The sequence below is a fragment of the Anarhichas minor genome, unplaced genomic scaffold (assembly GCF_050575085.1).
Source record: "Anarhichas minor isolate MPS153535 unplaced genomic scaffold, ASM5057508v1 ptg000026l, whole genome shotgun sequence".
NCBI classification, from domain to species: domain Eukaryota; kingdom Metazoa; phylum Chordata; class Actinopteri; order Perciformes; family Anarhichadidae; genus Anarhichas; species Anarhichas minor.
In genome coordinates this window covers 9013963-9034128 of record NW_027466472.1, presented here as the reverse complement: position 1 = coordinate 9034128, position 20166 = coordinate 9013963, and the positions used below count along the sequence as shown (strand labels likewise).

Genomic DNA, 20166 nt, shown 5'->3' with positions numbered 1-20166 from the left:
ATCACATTCATCTTTAAGATGGGTGCATTTGATTCAGTTCAAAAACAATCATACATTTCAACAGAATGAAAAAAAAGAAAAAAAAAAAAAAAAAAACAGCAATATCCCATAATTCCAGTTAATCAGCTGCAACGCAGTATATTCAGGCGTGACTGGGAAAAATAAACCAGCCAACGATTCTTACTAAAACCAATGCTTTACATCCGATATCACGACAAGGTTGTCCACAATTTCGAGGAGGATTTACTTGTCGGATTCAGTGTACAACCGCGTGAGTCACCGCTGCGATGATTCGCATTCATCCCGGTGTAAGCACTCGGTCCAACAAATCCTGTCCCGATCACTCAACAATACGGCCACACAACGCGTGAGAAAACGTGCAAACACTTGAGTGCTGGGTAGATGCAATACATACAAACTCATCGCCTGAGATGTGCTCCACCCAGATTTTCCAACACGGTGCCAACAAACCACATGAAGCAGACTAAGTCGCAGAGCTGATGGGAGCTTTAGCTGAGCATACCAGCGAGTATCCACCAGTATGACAGCAAGTACACTCGGTAGCATGTCATGTCACAAAATATGCAGCAGGGCTGTCTGACGTTCAATTACAATGTTATTGTTTTTTTAATATTTTTAATAACAATTATACATCAAATATCACTTCACGCCCTCGCCAAATGCTAACATTGGGCACAGCAGTGATGTGAAGCTACAACAAAATATCCAAACGGTGAAATAATTTAAAACGGTAAATTAGTCTAGTAGTATAGTTAGGTAATAGAGCCTGCTGCCAGCAGTGACACCGTGTTGTTGGTTGTCGAGGTTTTCAACAGGCTGCACTACTAACTATGCTAATTATTACTAACTTGGCATGGAAGCCAGCTGCAGCTGTAATTTACGACATGTCTCCTCACTGTGGTCACTTACAGTAGCTTGACGTTAACTATGCCCTGTTATCGTTAACTAATGTTAGCTAAAGTAAACGTTAACTCTGTTATCGTTAGCTAAAGTTAAAGTTAACTATGTTATCGTCAGCTAAAGTTAACTATGTTATCGTCAGCTAAAGTTAACTATGTTATCGTCAGCTAAAGTTAACTATGTTATCGTCAGCTAAAGTTAACTATGTTATCGTCAGCTAAAGTTAACTATGTTATCGTCAGCTAAAGTTAACTATGTTATCGTCAGCTAAAGTTAACTATGTTATCGTCAGCTAAAGTTAACTATGTTATCGTCAGCTAAAGTTAACTATGTTATCGTCAGCTAAAGTTAACTATGTTATCGTCAGCTAAAGTTAACTATGTTATCGTCAGCTAAAGTTAACTATGTTATCGGCAGCTAAAGTTAACTATGTTATCGGCAGCTAAAGTTAACGTTAACTATGTTATCGTCAGCTAAAGTTAACTATGTTATCGTCAGCTAAAGTTAACTATGTTATCGTCAGCTAAAGTTAACGTTAGCCGAGTTAGCCTCCCAGACGATGCAGTCCCAAAGTTAGCCCGTACATTCACTCTAACGAACACTCACGAGCTCGTACTATGCCTTCAAGTTCAATTAGCTACAATTAACTCATACCGTTGCTGACCACGACCGACTTGAATGACAGTTAAGTGCACAACATTGCGTATCTGGACACAAGGATGAACTGACAAGGTACCTGCTGCTCCAGTCCAAGCGGCCTATCCGCCATTTTGAGACATAAAAAGGAGGTGCACACATTACAGCCACATCGTCATTTTCTCCACCTAAAAGCCGGATTCCTTCGAGCCCTGACCGGCTTCGCAATTGAAAACCACTTGAACTCACCCTATTGTTTCTGCCCGTGAATATCCTCAACCGTCTTTAACGGTAACACGACCCGACAGGGCGTGAAATCTCTGCTCCAAATAAGATCTTGTGATGTGGAGGTAAACTGTGCCCGTCTTGTCTCTCTGCTTGTTTTTTCGTTGGCTGCTGCATTCGCCTTCAGCACGAGAGCGCGCATGAAGCTCGCGTTCACAGTATGGCGGGGGCGCGCACGCCCTTGATAGCAGGAGAAAATCCCTTTGGTTGCTTTATACGTTTTTTGACTTTTAACTCTTACACGACTTCTCGGCATCCGTACATGTAGAATAGCAGGAATGTATTTATATATACGAATAATTGAAGCGTTGTAAGAGTCATTAAGAGACTTGCTATTGTTAAATCTAATGTTGTACATGCAAAAAGATGACAAATTACACTATGTTGAATGTATTGATTAAACTACTATATATCTGACCGTTTATGGTCGGAAGGTGCTAAACATCTTCGTCTCAGCCAGCAAAAATAAAATCATACTGTTCATACGGTAATGCATCAGTAATAATACAAAACTACACACTGACATGACCCATTCTGCCACCTAATGAGTACTTATACTTGTAATACTTAAAAGTAAACAAGTTAACATTGCTATTACTACTTTTACTGAAGTGAAATATCTCGTTATTTGATGAGTTATCAGAATCCCAAACAACGCTTTTACTCGTTTTATTGTATTCATTTTAATATAAAAGCATACTCAAACCAAAATATGATTATTTTGTAAAGAACGCACAAACACCACACATCATCAGAGGAAGTGGAGTCAACCACTCGGCCTACGAAGCCTTTGACCAGAAGAGATTTTATCAGCTAAGAAAGCGTACAACTTTCAAACAATCATTTCAGACAACAAATGCAACACTGGGCAGCAAAGTGCAGAACATTTTGGGGGAGACATTACTCCCCCCCCACTACACCCCACCAACTTTAATAGTTATATTGTACAGGATATTCATATCTTTAAATTAAAGCAATATTTATATGTATTTATATGTAACTTCAGTTAATATACATATTTCACACTTGTTTTGTATTTCAGGCAGTCAGATTGTAAAGTAACTGCAAACGGTATACTGGTGTATACAAATGTGCTAAAGAATACACTTAATTTATTATTCCACTATAGGTCTTGTTTTTTTTCCAGTTCTGATGCTTACGTCTTAATAACATCTCAAACATTAAACAGCTACTCTATCCAAAACAGAAATATTAACACTGAACTCTAGTGGAGTGATATTACTAATCCGCAGCACCTCGTTAAAAGAGAAACAGTATCTCTGCAGATAAAGAGTTTGATCATTCTCAGTGAGTTTCTTCTATATCTTTAACAATTAAAATTCCCAAACAATGGACTTCCAGCCGGAGGGACTACTGGGTTCAGAAAATGCTCAACAGGAAGCAGTCATTTTGGGCTTTATTCCTAATAATCTGAGGGGGAAAATGCAAAAGATTCCCTTATTTATAGTCATAGTCAACTGAAGAATGTGCATATTTGTGGACAATACATGTCAATACACGTCCTTCACGAGACTAATGTTAGTGCTCCACCTTGTGGACAATGTTGGTATTGTTGAGTTAGACTTGGGTAACAGGGTGAAAAAAAAAAACTGTCAATAAGGAAACTGAAAAAACAATCAAAAATGAGAAACGTAAAGTTATTAACTGTTATCACCCTAGTTACCATTCAGAAGCATAATAATACTAATAATAAGTACAATAAACACCACTCTGTGCTATTGATGTCAAGACATGTTTAAGGAGCACAATCACGAAAAATCACTAACAAAAAAAATTCACCCAGTCTAAAAAGCTCGCCCTTTGTTTTCTTTTTATACAGCTCCCTCATTTTCAGCCGGTACAGTGAGTAGTCAATCTCACACAACTTGTGCCAAGTAAAAGTTCCAGCACCATCTCTCTATTGCTTTAATCACATACATTTAGACACGGCAATAATTAAGTAACAAATTGCCATGGGAGGGATACATTGCAATGTATACAAGCGCAAACAAACCTTATCAGCCTCTTTTTGGTACATCACATTGAAGCAGCGCTTCTTTTGTCCACTTTTGGTGGTGCCGTGGTCGTCTTCACACATCCAAAAAGCATGAGAAAGTGCACTAAATATTGCTCAATGAACAGACACTGCTGGCTACTTTCTTTTTTTTCTTATCTCTTTGTTACACATGAAAAGCTAAACCCAATAATGGGGGAAACAAAAAACAAATAAGTCACTACTGCCAATGCTGAGCACCTGTCCAGTGATGAGAAGAGGTTCATTTCAGTACCAATTCATACATAAACAGATTTACAACATCGGTGGCCATGAATGCGTTAAGAAAAGAGGCATCACCCATCCAACAGGTTTACAATGCGTAGAAAAATAAAACATTTGGAAAGCCAATGTTCGCTTAGCCTCTATTCAAACTATGCAGCAGCAAAAGCAGCAACAGCCCTGGCCAATAGATTTTCTGTTGGACTACACAAAGACACACACACACACATTGTCACACACACACACACACAAACAAACATACATGCACATATTCTTTCAATGTGTAAAAATAGAAGATTGAACACAGCTAGTATATTGATGGATACATTTACTGCTTAAAAGGTGGACGTTTTATATCTGCGTTTTCCATGAACATCAATCACGTACCGGTCTAAATTCCATAGAGATTTATACATCTTTTTTCCCCACTTCTATACATTTTCTATAAAACAAACATGGCTTAATTTAATTGATGATAAACAGGCCTAAAACACGTTCATACTTCTCCTGTGCACTTTTACAAACTCCATTTTACTTACTAAAGAAAAATTTTTTCTCCAGCAAATGTAATCAAACCTGTTGAATGCTCGCTAACGTGTCACTGTATTGTTTGGCTTGCTTGGAGAAACTGGAACCGTAGGACACAGCAGGCACCCACCGGATGTCGTAAATACAAAGGACAGAACGATTAAATTAATGACCCAAGAGTGCAAGAGTGATGGGTGTCTGCTACAGAGTGGCTCAAAGAAGCCACTAAGAAGGGAATTTACATTCTTAAGCTCCACTTGGGAAACCTTCAATTTAGTGACTGTATTCGGGTGTTAGTGCACAGTAGAAAGTACCCCTGAGTTCTAGGACAGAGTAGGCGCTTTATCATTCAGAGCACCGTTGGAGGGCGGGAGGGTGGCTACATGCCCGGGGGGTCTTTGAGGCCCTTTAGGAATGGCGGGGCAAAAATATGGTCCTGGGCTAACAGTGCTGTGGGAGGTTTGAGCTGAGAAGAAGCATTATTTTGGGGGAATATGATGCAATGGATAAGGCTCTGGTATACAATGTCACGGTCATCCTTGGTGTCACTCCCCCGGCTGCGACCATTCTTTCATGTGCAATCATATTTCTTGGAAGCCAACACCTTGAGTGACTTCTTGGGCCGGGGTGTTTTTGTCAGATTGCACGTTACATCGATTCTATGTTTGTTCTTTCTCCTACCTCCCTCCCTACCTCGTCAGAAAACTCCCGCTCTGTATCCATTGTCCTACACATGATGCCGTTTGTTGTCTGGACTGCGCTGACCCATCCCTCCCTGTTTATCTCAATGCTGATTTAGACCGCTCGGTTCTCGGGTCCACAGGCTCAGTGACGTGGCTGTTGCGTCACGGCCTCTCCCTGCCCCCATAGCAGAAAGTATCTGTGTGGGCTTGTATACATTAATCAATGGGAATTTTGTCCTCTAGTTCCAGTGGCCTGTCCTCAGTGGGCTCCTCAATCTTTCCCAGCTCCTGCAGCTGCTGCCGCCTCTGAACCTCCGCTTTCAGGTTCTCCAGATCCTTTTGGCTGTAATGAAATACAAAAAAGAAATTGAACTCCTGTAGAGGAAATTTCCGTTTGACCATCAATTCCGTTCATTTTTGTTCTTTTATTTATCCCCTAACTCATAGCTGTTGTTGTCACTTGTGTCTCCAATCTATTACAATGTACTAATCCTAAAGTCAACTTTAAAATTACATTTTACACAGAGTCATCATTACGGGCTGAATTTGTCTGTAAAGCAATTTTCAGGGATAGTTTCTTAAAATAAGGTAATAAAATCCAATATAATATCTCTGCAGTATTCCTACCATGGTTTACAATGGCAGATTTCTGTTCATAATAAATATATTATAAATATTACCTCCCTGCAGGGGTTAAAGGCATTCCGTACCTGAGCGGTATAAAGATGATGCCGTTGATAATGTTGAGCTGTTCCAGCACACTGGCCATGCTGGGAGCAGTGAACTGGAAAACAAGAGGAAATAAAAACAATAAAAACACATAGCATCACTGCCAAGCGGTGGAGATGAAACAGACGGAAGCACAAAAACACTTCCTGAATCAGAGCAGTCACCTTGAGGGGCGTGATGCTGGCGTTGGAGCCGTTCTTGTAGATCTCATTCATGGTTCTCTGCAGAGCTACGGCCTGCTGGGTGAGATACTTCAGGAACTCTGAGCTCTCCTTGGTCTTCTCGTGTGCCTCGCCCATCTGAGAAGAGTAAGGAGGAATATTTAAGACGTCATTTCACCATAACTGACCACGTGTCAGTTCCCGTCAGCATAGAGTCGTGCGGGGCCCCACCTGGTTCTTGTAAATGGTGTAACCCTCCTTCTCGTGCTGCAGCGCTGAGCGGAACTCGGCCTTGCTCTCGTAAACCCTCGCAACCAAATGATGACTGAGAAACAAACACAAGCCGTGCATAATGTAAATCATCATGTCAGCCAGTATTATAACTAGAATATGGATATGGACGATCAATCCCTCCCCACCTGAGGGCCACTTTAAGGGACCGGGGTCCGTGGTACTTTGTGTTGATAGTCAAGGCGTTCTCCAGGAATCTCAGCGATAAATCGTACTCCATCACTCCATGTAGCACCAGCCCAATGTTACTCTGTGGAACGAGAGCCAAGAATAAGGGCAACAGTATTAGTGTTACGTCTTTTTCCTGCTTAAGGATTTATCAGCATCGATGCATTATTATAGAAGCAGTTGGTGGCTTATATAGATCTCAAGTAAAGACTGCACTCACGTCTAGCAGTGCCATCTCTGGGTGGTCCTCCCCAGAAACCAACAACATGAGGTAGCGGGCGCGATACAGCAGCTTCAGGGCGGTCGACAGCTGGCCGTTGGCAAAGCAGTACAGAGCCAAGTGCATCTGGGAACAAACGGGAAACAAAACTTATAAGTCAGAATGAGATTTAGCATGAACTAAATACCTCCTGCATTTGGTGCGATAACTTACATATTCTTGAATTGTGTTGGGGTGCTCGATGCCGAGGACTCTTTCACTCATCAGAACAGCCTTTTGCTGGTTGCTGAGAGCCTGTGGGTGAATACACAACTGTTATTTAGGTAGGACTTCATTTATTACGTTGACATTGGAATTACATTCTTATATTAACGGGGCGGTCTAGCAGCAATCTAACAACACCATGAATTGCCACAATAAAACTATTTCTTAAACATTTTTAGGTTGATGACATCATACAATTTAAAGCATCATTAGAACATTTTAACAGAAGCTTTAAATATGAAAAAATTAAATAAAGACATTTGGTACAGGCCTACATTTAGTCACACAGTAGGACACACAAAGAGCCAGGTGTCACCATATGTCTGCCTACCTCAGCGTGGTCTCCCATGATATAATTAAGGCGTGCCAGCAGGCGAAGGCATGCACAGATCTCTACATGCATGGCTCCGTACACATTGTTAAAGAGGTTAAGAGCCTCATTGATCAGCTCACAGCCCTCCTTCAGAAAACCTGGAAATGTAAAGAAAAGCTAGTTGAGATACAATTAGTTCTGAAAGATAAGATGTTAACAAACCATTCACTCTGTCAAGGTTTGAGCATGATTCAATCTAAACATGTCGCACCTTGCTGCACTTTGGCCTGTCCACTCTGGAAGAAGTGGAAGGCATCCGAGGCTTTGGGGTTCACATGCTTCACAACAGGGAAAATATTCAGGATGTCCTCCTCTGTGAAGGCAGGCTTGTGGCGGCTGTCGAAGTTATACTCCTTTATCAGAATCTAGAAGGCAAATCAAAAGAAGAAAACATTTACAGAAGGCCATTTGGCAAAGTGCCGTCAGGGGTCACTATTGACTAAAATGAGTGTTACCTGGATGCCAGTTTTGACTGAAATCTCTCTGAGCAGAGTGGTTTTCTGGAAGCCGTATTTCTCCACCACCTGGTCCACACTCTCACTGTGTAAGAAAACGTTTAATTTGTCACCAATAACCACAAAAGAAATGGGAATGCTAAAGCGTAAAAAAAGAGCTTTAACATCTGTTTCACATTAGCAGAGGGGGGGGGGGGGGGGGGGGGGGGGGCTCGCTCACCACTGTATGGTGAAGTGATAGTAGCTCTTGGCCTCAGAGGCAATGTTCTTCCACAGCTCATTGGGCGTCAGGCTGGCCCATGCCGTGTTGTCACCACCGCCGGGGACCCTGTTGCGACGCTTGCGGCTTTTACGGCGAGACACCAGCTCGTCGGGAGGCAGGTGGGCGACAGCGTCGGGGAAGGAGCTCAGGAAGCAGTTCAGGAAATGGCTTACGGCGGCAGAAAGAGCAGACAACTCCACGGCCTGCACGGAAATGAGGAAAAAAACGTCAACATACGTTTGTGGGTTTGTCGTTTAAAGAGGCTGGTTATTGTATGTCAGATGTTACCAACCTGGAGGTATGTCTTGAAGATGTGTTTTGCACATCTGGTGATTAACTCACTGATTCCTATTCTCTAAAAAAAAAAAAAGTATGGGAAACAGAAATATTAGAATGACAAACCACAAAGACAAAAAGTGGTGGTTGGATTCAGGGGTTCAGACTCACATAGAAGTGCTCCAGCTGGGCTTTGGCCGGGGTCTTGTCCACAAACTCCAGAACAGTGCCCAGATAGCGAATATTGATGCCTCTCTGTCGCAAGGCCTCGGTCAGTGTGGCTCCATCCATGGGTAGAGCGCTGTGGTCCAAACAGTCTTTAACCTAATCATAAAAACACACATATAGGCTTTTTAAGTCTCATACACAACCTAAACAATTCAACCACTTTATTACTGGGGTCTGTGGGGGTCGTCTGTGCCACTGACCAGTGATGGGATCTGACAGGACACCAGGAAGGCAGCAGCATCTTTGAGAAGCTGCTTCTGCTTCTGGATATCATCTGCGCTGTCATCTGGGAAACGTACTCCTAATTCAACAACACATGCATTAGTTTCTACGGTAAATTATTGTTACATTAAGTATTACAGACATATAATGTAGATGGGAACTAGCTCTGAGCTTATCACCTTACATTGGTCATTATCATCTCAACTGGTTTGTCCTGAAACAATCTTTGTCTTGTATTTTGAATATTTGACATATTCTAAAGCTGCCCTAAAATCTTTACCAAAGAAATGTAATGACATTGATGAAAAAGATCACTTTTGATTCTTGACTGCCTTCTTTTTATGGCTACGTAACCCATGTCCACATCGTTTGCTGTAAAGCTGGAGTCAGGCCTTTTCGTAGATGAAACACATGATCACTCATCCTTGTTGTGCTTACCTGGGGAGAAGATGTCAGGGTTGAAGCGAATGTCGAACGACGTGTTGCTGATGGAGCCAACTGCCTTGCAGGCATTGAGGACGACCTCGCGGCTTTTGGGATCTGTTTGTGATTAGGGTCAAAGAAATAATACAAACATGTTAAAAGTAACGGCGACAGACGCAGTATGGCAAAGGGACAGTTGAAACCATGTCCACATCAAGCCACAACGATAACTGAGCTGAGCTTCAAAGTGGATGTGGAAAACCGAGGGTTCAATAATGTAAATACACCAAACTTCTGTCAAAGTCTGTGTGTGATCACATATTGAATTATCAGGGACAGTGCACATTAATACACATTCCTGTGGTTAGCCAAACAGCTATTTTTCATCAGTAAACCGTATCATTGATCTTGTTATTCAGTTTATTTTGAGCACGACAGTCGTTTGGTAAACTTGCTGTGGACATGGCCTTAGTAGAGAACCCACCACCACCGACGATTATAGACTACAAACACAACAGGTTAGTTCACTCAGATTACTGGGGTTTAAAAAATTGGATGAATGAACACCGCAACTAATGATTCAGTTTATTGGGTCAAATCACACAGCAAAGGCGTCGCAGGGTGGGACAGTTAGAGGCGGGCTGATTGGGGGCCAACACGCTTCCCCACTACAGGCCGAGGGCGGAGCAGGGACGGCTAGCCTGGTGGAAAGAAGACACTACAGCGCAGTACTTGAAACTTTAATGCTCTACCTGATACTCTGCTGCTCTAATGCTATGGGAACACATTCTCTAAAATTAGCTGCATCAAAAAAAAAAAAAAAAAAATAGATTTTGTTTTGTTAAATGCTACTTCTCTTCTTCCACCAGAGTAGCTCTCACTGCGTTGTCCTGGCCTTAAGTTTTGGGGGATTTTTTGGACGTACCAATACAAGATCCATCTTCGGCAACTAAGGTCTCGGCCAGCTCTTTGGCCTGAGCTAATCCTGGAATACTTTCCTCAAGCTCCTTACCCTCCAGTGGGCTCTTGCATTCCCCATTTAGGGTGGCTGCGGGTTCTACAAGCCCGTTGGTGGCGGGCCGTGAGGAGTTTCCTTCACCGGCAGTCGCTGCCTGTGAGGCAGCAGAGGCGTTGCTCTCCGTCTGGCTTGTGCTGTCCGTGGAGGCCTCCGTCGCACCGGGAGAATCCGATGCAGTGGTCTGTGTCTGGGTTGTGTCGGCACTGCTTTCTGAGGGTGCTTCAGCGGTCTCTGTGATGGCGGGTATGTTAGCCTTAGCTTCCCTGTTTGCTTTCTGTTGCATGAGCTGTAATGCCGCCATCTTCATGAAGAGAAGATATCTGCGGAGGGACAGAATGAGTGGTCAAACGAACGTAGAAGCTCTCCTGATGGTGGGGATGTGGCGACGCTGAAACCTACCTGTGCTCAACAAAGGCCTCGATGAGCTCTTGGCGTAGACAAGCCAGGCGGTGGCGGTGCTGGCGGGGGAAGCCTTGGCGTCGACTCTCTGGAGACAGCTCCTCTCCGTCCACAGGCAGGAAGTTGAGGTCAGGAGGGAAGGTACGAAGAAGGTCCAGGATGTAGTGTCTGCCATCATTTCCGATGATGCCCTTACACTCGACAGAAGAGCACAGCTCCACGGACTCACTTTTCTCGTTCAGCACGTTGTGCCTCTGGACCTAAGATGTACACCCAGACATAAGATGTGAATACAGAACGTCTTTGTGTGGTTTGTGAGGCTCAATATGATCAGAAATACAGGCCTTGAATAAATAAGGCTGCCGATATTCTTTATATTCTCTCGGAATCTTTCTCTTTGCCTAGCCTGTTTATTTATTCCCTTTTAATATAGCAGCTGATTTTGGATATGAATGGAGGACACAGAGGATATATCAATTACTAGTAGGATCAATACATTATTGGTTTTGGTCTTTTCATTGGATTTATTGATGGTAAGATAAAATACCACCAGACTATAGTCGTGTTACTAACCTTGAGTGGCCTGCTGGTCTTCTCCAGAAGCTCCAGGTATTTGCTGTGAGACACAACAGTCTTTCCGAAGTCAATGGAGCCGTAGATGACGCTCTGCTCCTGCTCGCGCTCCAGGATACCGGGGATGATGGACTGGGCGGTGACACGGTAGCCTCTGTAGTCCACCACCACCGTCCCCAGAGTGTACAGACCCTCCACATCCACGGCCCCGTAAGCCCGTACGCCATTCAAGTCATTGGTGGGCGCGACGTGGGCGGCGGCATCTCCACCCAGCTCCCGGTAGTGATCCCGTACATCGAAGCCCAGGCTGAAGAAGATGTTGTTCCAGATGAACATCTGCATGCGAGTTTCCTCGCCGGGGTTGATGGCCATTACGTTCCCATCGATGACCGCCATGGCGCCTCGAGTGGCAGCTGCTGCAAAGTCACTGTGGACCTGCAGGAGAACAAAAAACAAAAATGGAGGTATTGGTGATTTAGAAGAAGACGGAGCTGTCACATATTAAAAAGCTACACATTTACGCATCAGATGGCCCATTAACAGAGTGAGCCAGCAGTTTGGATTATTCTGTGCTGTTGATTGTGTAAAGGCAGTACCTTGAATATGGCCCGCTCCCTCAGCAGGCGTTCAGGCAGGTTCTTCCGGGGAAGCTCTCTGGTAGTCTGCAGCTCCTCGTTCCAATCTCTGGTCTGAAAAAAGAATCGGCACAAAAAAAAAGAAACTTCAACACTGGAACGACTTTATTTGTCTGCCTGGCGTGCTGCTGCGTTCAGTTGTGCCTACCTGTCCGGGTATATGCTCCTCATAACCCAAGCGGGAGGTGTAGGCGTCCTCGGCTCGCACACAGTCCATGGCGTGGTCTACTTGTGGAGCTGTCCAGCTGTACACCTGGAACGGTGTGGCTATCCTCTCAAACGGGTGTCTCTGGACCCTGCAGCAAAAAAACGAGGTATCACGACAAGAGATATCACTTATGGGGTCTCTCTTCATACATCTCAGGCAGTTTATCTCAAATTTGCTCTTGTTGCGAGTTCGTACATCACCAAAGTTTTAACCAAACGAATGACAGTAATTATTTTGTCTTGTTTAGTTTGCTTATCGTGTTTTTAAGACTTTGACCTCCTGGCCAGGTCTTGATGGTAAAAGACTGTTTTTATCTGGTTGAATAAAGTAAATGAATGAATGAACTTATGATTGCAGAAAAGAAGCACTACAAAAGAGAAATGTCCGAAAAGTAAGGAATAGGAGCTTTTGTACAGCACCAGAGTGAGGAGAGAAACCAGAATACACTGAGGTATTAATATCCCACCACAGAGGATGAGCAAAAACATGTTGTGAAGAGAAAGAGATATTTATACCTTTTCTTTTGCAGGGCAGTGAAGTTCTTCTTGAAGGCAGGGCTGATCTGGCTCAATAGCTCCACCAGAGAATGGCTCAGGAAGCTGGGGTTGGCTGGCTTAGGGTTGAAGGTGTAAGTAGTAGATCTGGAACACACACAGCCATTGCTATTATTATTCACACTGTTACAGCGTGTTATAGTGGCTTTATATTTTTTAACAAATCTACTAACTGGAGAGGAAACGTTTACAACTAAGCAAGCCTGAACAGGAAGTTGTTTTCCTGTTGGGACTTCACTCTGACAGTTTTTTCCAACAGAGGCCCATCTAGAACCTTAAGAGGAACTTAAAATGGCTGTTGGTAGAAACAGTAAAAAATAACCCATCTCCAAACCATGGCATCTTTCCCAATTCTACTTCCCAAAGTAATCCAATTGTCCGACTGTTAAGTCCATGCTGGCATCCAAAGCTAGGATCCTGAAACTCTTAATGCCAAGTGACTGACAAATGCAATGTGTATAAACTTTGTATGAGGAGATTATGGAGCTTGAAAAGGTAGAGAGTCCATTGAAGTGAAAACACGGAGCTGCAACAACATACGAGGTCGAAATGTTGACTGACTGGTTGAGGTAGAAGCCGCGTGTCGAGGCAGTGACGCTGATATGACGCTCCTCCACAGTCACCATGCACAGGTACATGAGGTCGCCGTGCATCTTCCTGTTCCCAGGTGGAGGGTTCCAGCCGCTCATGGTCAGGACCTTCAGACACTGCATAGGCTGCTGGAGGTATTAAAACCATTAGCCAAAGGAAATTATTTGTAAATACAGTTTCAATCGACTACTGAGACTTTCCCTGTAAACAGTCAGACAATTCAGCACAGCTTCTCACTTTCCAGTCCTTGTTCGGTGGCTGAAGGGGAACCAGGGGGCGGTCTTTGCTGCCGGGCAGGATGTGCTCTGGGGGGGTGCAGTCAATCTGCTCCAGCTCGTTGCCCTTTTTCTTCCGCTTATCACTATCTGCAGTCACATTAAAAACAAGCTAAATTAATGCCTGCGGCCCACCTGCATGTCGCTATTCGCGCAGGACACCGGACATTCAAATGCACGCTTGAAATTTGGACGTGCAGGCCTCGGGCCGTTCATCGATGTCATACCTCCGAGGTCTCCGTCAGTGAAGATGCTGAGGAAGGAGAGGGAGTTGCAGTCCACTCCGTTGTAGGAGTCTGAGGGGTCCAGACTTTTCAGCAGGTCTCTGATGTGACGCACATGGATGCGAGCCTCGCGCACCGTGTACGGCTCTGGAGAGAAGAGGGACAAAAGAATCCCAAAGGGTATAAAAACGCAGGAAGTGATCAGGCTAATGGTCACTTGTCATAAACTACAACTCAATTCTGTTTCGTCTTTTGCCAGCAGATACATATCAGTATAGCCTCAGCAAGAAATATATATTGTGCCAAGCTGTGGCTTATTTTTCCATAAGAGTGAGACAAAGACAGGTGCGAAATAAAAGCCTCTGACCTTCCACCACTTTGAGCAGCGAGCCCTCCTGCAGGCCCTCAATGGACTTGAGCTCAGCGAAGTTGTCCAGCACGTTTCCGTCCAGCTGCAGGGAGAAGCAGGTGCGGTGGCAGGTGTCCTCCCGGTCCATCAACACCTGATGGATCTCCTGCACCATTTCCTGGGGAGAGACCTGACGGAGGAGAGGGAGATGAAGATAAGTACAGATTCAGCTTGAGATATGCAACCTGCTTTGATTCAGATGAATAGTGTTTAGTTTCTAGTTTGAGGGACAACATTGCTCGCACACCGCAGTGTTCAGACCAAAAACAGCCCTGAACCAGGACCGGTTCTACCTCATATGATCCAGGAAGTCCGGCTTGAGGACTAGATCCATGAGTTTTATATTATGAGAGAGGATTTTACAACTCCGAGAGGTTATCACAGCGGTCATTTTTTCACTCTCTGTCGTGACAATCGGCAGGAAAAATTACAGAAATAGACAGTTTAAGTTTAAGATAGCATACGCATATTTAATTCGCCAGTGGCCTTCTTGAAATGAATGAGAGAGTTGAGGGTTTTTTTAACAAGAGGGGCTTTTGTCTGTCTGAACACCTGGACTAATGAACGCTTGCTTGTCCAGAGCGAATCGTTACCTGCAGATCAAACGGCTCCGTTCCAGGCGCCTGGATCTTGACGGTGAAGCCCGTGTCCTGGATCACTATCACTTCCTGTTCGTTAGACTCGTCTCCTCCGTCCGCCTCACTGTTCCCATCCTGCTTCGAGTCTTCCTCCTCTGTGCGCTCATGAGCCCCATCGCCATTCACCATGGCTGTATCTGCACTGTGCCCTGCAATGGAAAAGACACAAAGGGTTCGTCAGTGAAGGTAGCGTCTTGTGATGGAGTTAAACGACGCGGTTCAAAGCATTCAAACCACATGCATGACTCTGAAACAACACAATACAGGCAGAGAGGACGAACAGCTGTTCTCTACACATCTACAGCTGCCATTAGTTAATAATCTAATAATCAACATTGTTGTGCAATGTAAGCCATCCTACATACAACAAAAGCATGCAGAGGCCCGATGACCTCATAGATAACCGTATTAAATATGAATGAACGGGTGAACTGAGATGATAGAGCTCAGGTACAGCATTCTAGTACTGTGGTGTTCCTACAGCTAATTCAGATACAAGTTAAACACAAGCTGCAGAATAAGCGCAATGAGATCGAGAATCATCAACCGTACAAACATCATCCGTACAAAAGAGTAACTAAAACAAAGATAACTTAATGATTGTATCAAAAACATCGGACAATAAGTAACCAGGCGTTCTTTTCGGCTGAAACTGCAAACTGCTGAAATCAACACTTCTGCAACACTGAATGGGGTTTAGCCAGAGAGCCTTGAGGGATTCGACACAAAAAGGTCTCAACATTCACAAGAGGGAATTACTTGCCACTTGCATGGTGGATTGTGGCAAATCCGAGACCCGCAAGTCAGCAAAGAACAGCTGCCCTCATTCTTTTGAGCCCTTAAATGATCTCATATTACGCATGCATTATATTTCCCACCTTTTCTAAACGAAAGAACAGTTAAGTGGAGAATAAAAACGAGGCCTTCCGGTACATTAATTCAGAGTGTGTGGATGTCTCGCTGTCAGCCGGTGTGTCCTTGCTCGCTGTCAAGGGTACACAGCGTCAGGGTTACTGAAGAGAAGGGGCCCGGGGGAGGGGCGGGGCCGGGCCTCATAACTGGACTCCGGGTGGGATTGAACGCACTGAAATGAGGAGCTGGGAGGGGGGGCAGGAGAGAGAGGCGACCGGCCACGCTCTGAATAATGAACACAACGGCTTGAGAAGGAGGGCTCTCAGTGAAGTGGTCTCTATTTTCAGTGTCAGTACAGAAGCGTTTTGTTTCTTATCAGAGCTGAACCATTTTTGTCTGAGAGGTTGAACTTAAGTAATTTTCCTTATGAACCTGCAATACTAATAACATTGACATAATTGTAAAGTGTCATGGCAAACTTGGTATCAAACAGTTTATCACATCCAGCAGTTACCTCGCAAAATTTACATTAATTTGGAGTTGTGTCTGTGTCCATTTCATGAATGTAAGTCTAATATACACCGTCTTTTAGCTCTGTTCTCAGTCTCCATCAATTCTCTTTAGATGCTACATACTCCACTGTGTTCACCAGGTTGTCTCTGTGTCCGTCTGTCGTTTGGTGCTGAATGAGTGGCTTTCTAGAGCTTTTCCATGGAAAACAGCCAAAAAACAGCACTATAGGCGAAGCGGGTGAACCAAAATAAGTTCCGTTGCCGGCCAGAAACTCACTGTAAATCTCATCACTATGAGCAACCCCTTTCACATTGTCATTTGATACAACTTCATTTTTAAAGTATGGATTAAAGCCACTTTATGCAAACAAAAAATTGCCATATTTCAGCTAACTTTTGAGATCATCTTTGTCCCTTATAACTGAACTACAATATGTTGCAAGAGTGCAAAGTATCAGACTTCAGACTGTGATTAATGAGGCAATCCAGCAGCCTGTGTGTTGCAAAACGGACCCCTTTCGCTCCACAGCAATGGAAGAAAGTTCAGTAAGAAGAAAGGAAAGAGGAGAGAGGGTAACGAGGAACCCTAACCTTTAACGGGACAAATCTCGTGTCAGTTAGACAGTTGAGATTTCATGTTGAAATGAGATACGGTGGTGAGGCAACTATTTAATCTGATCACAAACATGAGGTCGGACAGTTGCCAAACAAAAGGTCAAGATAAAGAATCGAATAGACACAGATTAGAGGCAAAAAACACCACAGTAAGTAAAGTTTTACTCTGTAACTGATCCATTCTGACTAATCCGTTGTCTGAATCAAACTGCCAACTCATAGTGATCATTCACACTTCTTTCAGGTGATGCAGTACTTCTCGCACTTCTCTTGGGAACAACTAAATAATAAATCTAGCGAGCCATCTATCCACTCTGTGGCCCTTGACACGGGGACCCTGGCTGCTGTCATAGCAACACTAACCGGCCAGACAACCCTGAGAACAACAACGACACAAGGTCCGTCTGTAACCACAAAGTAAACCTCCTGGTGGACAGAGAGTCCCTGAGTCATGCATCTGCAATGGCATTTCACAACAACAGCGGCTGAATGCAAGGTCTGTTTGAGATAGAAATGAATCGCTAAATACTTTCCAGCAATTAATGAAAAGAGTGTTCCTACATGCAAACCCGTGTGCACCTTGTGACAAGAGGTTCTTTTAAGTGGCCAGAAGCTTAAAGTACCATTGTTAAATATGGTGAACACAATAGAGTTGACTGTGGAGTGGTGAGGAAGACATCTAGCCAGGAGAGGAGAAGTGACTCCTGAGATGATCCAGGTCACACTTCACCATCATTAAGCCCCTGAGAACCACCAACAGTGGCCCTCGCCTCGGTCTGTCTGCCCTACCCCTGTAGCTGTTACAACTCTGCACCGACGGTCCAGGGTTTGCTTTGGTCATCAGACATGTTGAGCCCATCAATCCTGTCACCGCTTCTCACAGACAGTTTTATGGCAGGTCATAAGTAAGACTACAGCTAAAGATCATTCTAATTATCTTTATTTATTAAAATCACTTGGGCCACCACCAAATGGCCGTGACAAGTTCCTAAAGTGAAAGATCAAGTTGCTTATTTTGTCCGACCAACACTTCAAGAGAAAACATATTGAGTTTATTATCACATAAGACAAAAGAAAAGCAGCAAAACTGAGAAGCTGGAGCTAGATAGATATGTGGCATATGCTCTTAAAGCTCTTGAATGGAGAGCACACACAGTTCCAATGTGGAAGGACTGAAAGACTGGAGGCAGCACATACAGAAGGAATCATCCAGCCAAATAACCAGAGGAATTAAAACACACTCAGCAGATCATCCTCAAAGCAGTGAGGCTCTCTCGCCTGTGTTTTGAAATGAAACGACACAGGCAGAGACGAGTCAAGGTCCCAAATGTGACACGTGCAGACACTCTTTGGTGCTGTAGAAGTTGTGTAACAATAACTTCACAGTCTCACATTATTCTTCCTCTACAGACAACAGTCTGCGGCTGCTCCACTGCAAGCCGCCTACCCTACTTTTATCTTCCAGTACACTCACCTGCTTACACGGCTGTTCGTGTATTATTAGCGTAACCTTCCCTCTCTCTCTCTCACGGTGCATGCACCACCATGACTTTTTCTACGACAACCAACTTCCGCTTCCCGGTCGAGGAGGAACACTCGATCTAATCGTTAGAGTGTAACCACCACACACGGGGCATCTCTTAAAGTACACGTTTAAAAACAAGAAAATAGAGTCAACGCGTCTGTAACGTAGCTCGTCGGACACATAATACTAAATGACACCATGCCCCCCCCCCCTCCCCTGTGTTTATGTGGAGTGTGCAGCTCCACTGAAGGTGACCTTCAGTTCATTCCTGTGACAAGCTGTTACTGAACATGTGCGTGAATACCAGTTAGCCCAACACGCGCTGCTACACTGTGATGCGTGCACGAGTCGCGTGCTATACAGACGGGTCACGTTTTACCAGAATAAACACTAGTTGTCAGGACGCTGGTTCGTCTTTAAGGGGCACGAAGCGACGCGCCGACAGGAGCTGTTTTCTAGCTAGCTAACCGACTAGCCTAACTCACCCAGGAGGCTAATGTTAGCATACCGGCTAACTTGTTTTGGGTTCACTTGCAGTGTTGCACTATATGCTAATAGCTATGACCCGTGGAATGGATCCGACCCTGTGAAGGTTGCTAGTTTGCTGATTAGCACAGATGAACAGTTAGCATGTGCAAGGTGGACCATCTGAAGTTGGAGAAGCTACCAAAAATGATTCATTCAGGTCATTAGCTGCTATGCAGAAAGACAAGACAACCAAACGTTTAATAAACCACGCCGATAACAGTCAATGCATGCTGTTGTTACTGCATGTACTCCATGCTTCTGATTGTTATCAGTGTTTTTATATTGTGGCGTTATGACAGCAGATAGTCGGTCTGCTGCAGAGTCTCACCGCAACCGCAGGAATCCTTCAGATGGGTCTTGCTGGTTTCTTTGCTGTCCTGGGCTCCATCGCCTGCTTCATCCGCAAAATCGACCGGATTACAGTTAGGCACTGACGCCGGGATGTCATCTGTCTTGCTCACCATGGTCGGCAAACAGAAATCCCCCAGCTGCGTTTCTTGATAATGTGAGTCTGTAGAAGAAGAAAAAAATCTGCTACTCAGGCTAGTTGGCTACATGCGAAGGGTACAAAGCTTACAGAAACAAGTATACAGAGGAGGGAAGGACAGCGCTGTACATGGGGCTGATCACACGTGGTTTTCTCCTCCCCTTGACCTCTTTGCCTTTGCGTTGCACTTCCCCACCCACTGAACGTGGCGCTACGGAAAGCCACAAGCGACAAATCTCCTCGACAAATTCATGTGATTGTTTTTTTTTTGTGACGGTGAAGAATGTATCTTATGCACTGGAAGATAACATAAGATCAATGGCTTAGTGGAAAGACAAAGTATTACAATCATTTTACTGTTAATGACATCACAAATAATGATGCAGAGTGTGATGTCATCACAAATAAACTGGTTCATCAGTTGAGACACTGTAACCCTGGGGATGTTTGAATCAGTTGCCTGCGTTGTAACCCAGACTTGTATATTACTTTTTCTACAGTGAGAGCAGTTTCTGCCAGACCTGATAAATAGCCCTCCGGTAACTTTGAACACTTTGCCAATGTCCCACCTTTGAGGGGACATCTAAAGCCAAAGCTAAAATATTGTAACCTTATGAAAGTAAAAAATTTCATAAGAGATAAAGTCACCTGTATTCGGTCTGTCAAAGATAGAAACTGTCAATTATATTATTATTCATAATGACACTCATTAAATAACTTCAT

General features: G+C 44.1%; 2 protein-coding genes across 9 annotated transcripts in view; both read right to left on the bottom strand.

The window, feature by feature from the left end:
• The window catches only part of LOC142959584 (lissencephaly-1 homolog), a 29356-nt gene extending 27381 nt beyond the window's left edge, over positions 1-1975 (bottom strand). Inside the window, exon 1 of one of the 3 annotated variants that reach the window (XM_076100921.1) lies at positions 1807-1975. The gene's annotated coding sequence lies outside the window, so the exon portion shown is untranslated. Of the gene's footprint in view, positions 1-1575; positions 1784-1806 lie in introns of those variants that run through there. The other 2 variants (XM_076100922.1, XM_076100923.1) reach the window with 2 other exon arrangements.
• Positions 1976-3581: 1606 nt separating this feature from the next.
• On the bottom strand, positions 3582-19597 carry cluha (CLUH binding protein of NUMT mRNA a). 6 transcript variants are annotated; one of them, XM_076100912.1, is made up of 27 exons: positions 19285-19597; positions 14880-15073; positions 14245-14416; positions 13881-14024; positions 13616-13743; positions 13328-13506; positions 12749-12874; positions 12174-12321; positions 11987-12079; positions 11391-11825; positions 10818-11077; positions 10326-10738; positions 9416-9517; positions 8956-9056; positions 8699-8851; positions 8544-8606; positions 8210-8454; positions 7990-8074; positions 7746-7899; positions 7493-7632; positions 7111-7191; positions 6898-7023; positions 6638-6759; positions 6450-6543; positions 6222-6356; positions 6039-6112; positions 3582-5671 (listed from the first exon to the last, which is right to left on the bottom strand). In XM_076100912.1, the coding sequence occupies exons 1-27, from the start codon at positions 19418-19420 to the stop codon at positions 5545-5547; spliced, it is 4230 nt and encodes a 1409-aa protein (XP_075957027.1). In that variant the 5' UTR covers positions 19421-19597; the 3' UTR covers positions 3582-5544. The 6 variants fall into 6 exon arrangements, with proteins under 6 accessions (XP_075957027.1, XP_075957032.1, XP_075957030.1 ...); XM_076100917.1 differs by having other exon boundaries at positions 10413-10738; XM_076100915.1 differs by having other exon boundaries at positions 13349-13506.
• Between the last annotated feature and the right edge of the window lie 569 nt (positions 19598-20166).